Raw genomic sequence first — 3,590 nt, 5'->3', positions numbered from 1 at the left:
AAAGTTAAAATAAAAAGTAATAATTATAACATATGAGCTATATATGCATAAAATAGAAGTATCCTAGAAGCAGAGTAGAATTAGACATAACAATTTTAACAAAAATATCAGATGTAATTTACTGATTGCTTGTTAAATATTAATATTGTCCACCTCAGTAGGGGACACTGCTTTCATTACCAAAGTCAACATTCATCAGTCTATGTAAATTTTGACAGCATTATGCATTCCATTTTTCCATGAAATTCTGCTTCATAATTCACATACAGGCTGTTCGTACCTATGGACAGGAGAGCTACATGACAGAGCTTCTCGAGAAGTTAGACTTTTATGTTCTGCCTGTACTCAATGTTGATGGCTACGTCTACACCTGGACCAAGGTATATTATTAGCCAATACTGAGAGAGACTGGTGAAATTAAAACCAACCACATTCTATTATATTTGTCCTAACCATATAATCCACTTTCAGGAACGAATGTGGAGAAAGACCCGTTCCACAAATGCTGGATCTAGATGCTATGGCACAGACCTCAACAGAAATTTTGATGCTGGTTGGTGCAGTGAGTATCTGGCTGACCATTTTGCATGTATCAGACGAAAAACATAAGAGAAAAAATAACATAAGAAAACACAACATTGTCTAAACAAGAAAAATTATAACATTTTATATTTTAGAGTTCTAATTTTCTAAAAGAACAGACAATAAACAGTTTCTTAATTCATTTGACAAAAAAATGTATTGAGCGCTCTGCTGTGTTCCCAGCTGTGCTAGATGCTGAAAACGTAAGACTGGGTAAACCAGACATAACCCCACCACTCGTAGAATGTATGGTCTAGAGGGTGAGACAGCCATTAAGTGAATAATTATTTAAATAAAATTGTGATGCAATTGAGAATGATCACAGTAATATACAATTTTTTCATGGTCATTAGTTTGTCCCTTATTAAATTTTCTTACACTATATTGATCTCATTGCATAATACTACACAGGGGTGCATTGCTGATTTCACATGCAACTTTTTATCATGTTATCATGAAAACATACCATTCTGTGACTAAATGTATACATACTATATACACAATTGAGGATGATTATAAGGACTCCTGTGAAAACCACTTCTTTTTAACTCCCTAATTTGAAAGTTTGAAACTTCTCCTGTGAGAGCTTCAGTAGGTGATCCCTGCCATTAACAACAACATATGTTTTTCCAGAAACCGGAGCCTCTCAAAGCCCCTGTGATGACACTTACTGTGGAACTGCCGCAGAGTCTGAAAAAGAGACCAAGGCCCTGGCTGATTTTATCCGCCAGCACCTCTCTTCCATCAAGGCATACTTCACAATCCACTCATACTCCCAGATGCTGATCTACCCCTACTCTTACGATTACAAACTCCCTGAAAACAACGCTGAGTTGGTAAGTAGCCACAGTAGTAGATAGTAGATATGGCATTTCACTGCTGAGATTTTAAAAATTCTAATCCTGAGAAAAACATTATAAGAATAATTTCTAAAAGTTCCTTTATTGATTTTTGATAGTAGAAGTAAAAAGCTTATTATAGATTTATAAGGAATCTGGAGTTGGCTGGATAAATTGGCTAAAAGAAATTTGATCTTGATGCAGGAAACAGTTTCCCACATGTGATTTATTCACTAATCCTCAAAATGATAATGGTTCGATTTCCTCTGGTTTTACCAGAAGACTGACTCACATGATGACTTCAGATGCATTTGGGATAATCAACAAAGTTCCTTGATCACATATATATTCTTTGTCAGAGTCGGTTTGTCAAGATGTCTTGAGCTGGATTGACACAGGCAGAGCACAGAAGCTGTCATTAGGAATTTGACACATTTGGTTGATATCAGGTTTAGTCTTGCCATCCTAAAATTGCTTATTTCACTGTTTGATCAGGTGAGGCACGGAAGTAAATCAATCAATGAACAAATAATGAGTCTTTACTAGATATAGGGAATAATGTAAAGAAATTTAAGAATCCCTGACATCAAAAAACTGGCAATCTGATTGAACCATCAAGATATAATCACATGAGCAGTTAATATGAGTTTTATAACCATTCACATTTACAAATATCACACGTCAATGCATAAATTTTTTAAATAAGCAGGTTTGAATCCTTCAAATAATATTTCTTTAATTTATGGAACATCTGGCTGCCAGAAGCTGGGACCAGTGATCTAAAAGAACAAGAATAAGATTTAAAGCATTTGAGTTACACCAGGGAAAAAAAAAAGCATTCCACTTAGACAATGACAAAGATATTTGGCTTACCTAAATGCATAAATGTGTAGACCCAATGACTTTTAAAACTGGAAATTATTGTTTTGTACTTCCAGATTCAGTCTTTCAGAGACCAAATAAAATATGTAATGCTGTAAATATTTTGTGAAGAACAAAACATAAAAACAACCCAGTCTCCTAGAAAATGGATAGGTAATAGTTGGCCAGTTGCTTTTCTTTAAAAAACAACTAATACTAGTTATCAAATAGCTTCCCATTTTCCCGGTCCATGGACAAAAAAAAAACAAAAAAAAGAAAAGAAAATACCATTAGTTAGAAGCATTAAACATTTCAGTTTTGCAGCTGTGCTTGGTCTGTATGTGTTCCCCGTGGGTGCTCACCATCCTGCTGTCCCAGAGACAGATATGGTCAGCTCCTTGTTTCTGACCTAGATTTCTGGCCACCAGAGGAGAGAAGGTGGGGGCATGTGGTTTGTTTAATTCATGTGAATATATTTAAACTATACCAAATCAGAAGAGAAAAAGTCAGTTACAAAAACTAAACATTGATGAGTCAATAATTAAAATATTAAAGTTAAAATTGTAAAACACATTGTATAACAATAACCAATACATCCAACTTGCTCAACATCAACTAGTCTTATATATATATACTAAAAGACAAATACTAACAGAAAAGCTTCAAGTGTTCTTGGAAACTAAGCTGTTTCACAAAGGTTCTATACATTTTCTTATTTGGGGAATAAATTTAAGCCCTTTTAGTAATGAGATAGCTTTGTCATCACTGTCAACATTTAGTAATAACCTACTATCTGGACTACTCTGAAGTCTCCAAATTATCCTTTTTTAAAAAATCAAGTAAATTCTGCCTTTGGAACCTCATGAATAATTTTTGCTACTTTCTATGGAAATTTTATCCAGGAAAGATCCAAGAATCAGAGTTAATGGGTTTACTGGGCCAATTCACATGTGCCCTAAGTGGTGTAAAAATGTACTAACAGAATGTGAGCCACTGATACTCTTCCCTAAAAATCACTTCTTCATTTAAAATCAAGGGAAGAGAGCCAATGGTAAAAGAAATACTATTTGAGGCTGGGCGCGGTGGCTCACGCCCCGTAATCCTAGCACTCTTGGAGGCCAAGGCGGGGGGCGGGGCGGGAGGATTCCTTGAGTTTGAGACCAGGCTGAGCAAGAACGAGACCCCGTCTCTATTAAACATAGAAAAATAAACTGGGCGTCATGGCGCGCCTGTAGTCCCAGCTACTTGGGAGCCTGAGGCAGGAAGATAGCTTGAGCCCAGGATTTTGAGGTTGTAGTGAGCTATGAC

General features: G+C 35.9%; 1 protein-coding gene across 1 annotated transcript in view; it reads left to right on the top strand.

The window, feature by feature from the left end:
• CPB1 (carboxypeptidase B1 (tissue)) overlaps positions 1–3,590 on the top strand; it is a 39,832-nt gene that overhangs the window by 16,542 nt on the left and 19,700 nt on the right. The window contains exons 7-9 of the mRNA XM_012642885.1: positions 270–380; positions 472–562; positions 1,216–1,418. Coding sequence (XP_012498339.1) covers positions 270–380; positions 472–562; positions 1,216–1,418 — 405 coding nt within the window. The remainder of the gene's footprint in view (positions 1–269; positions 381–471; positions 563–1,215; positions 1,419–3,590) is intronic.

This window comes from Propithecus coquereli, unplaced genomic scaffold, assembly GCF_000956105.1.
Source record: "Propithecus coquereli isolate 6110/MARCELLA unplaced genomic scaffold, Pcoq_1.0 Scaffold19, whole genome shotgun sequence".
NCBI lineage: Eukaryota > Metazoa > Chordata > Mammalia > Primates > Indriidae > Propithecus > Propithecus coquereli.
Note: the sequence above shows the minus strand (reverse complement) of the source record. Positions and strands in the feature narration are given on the sequence as shown.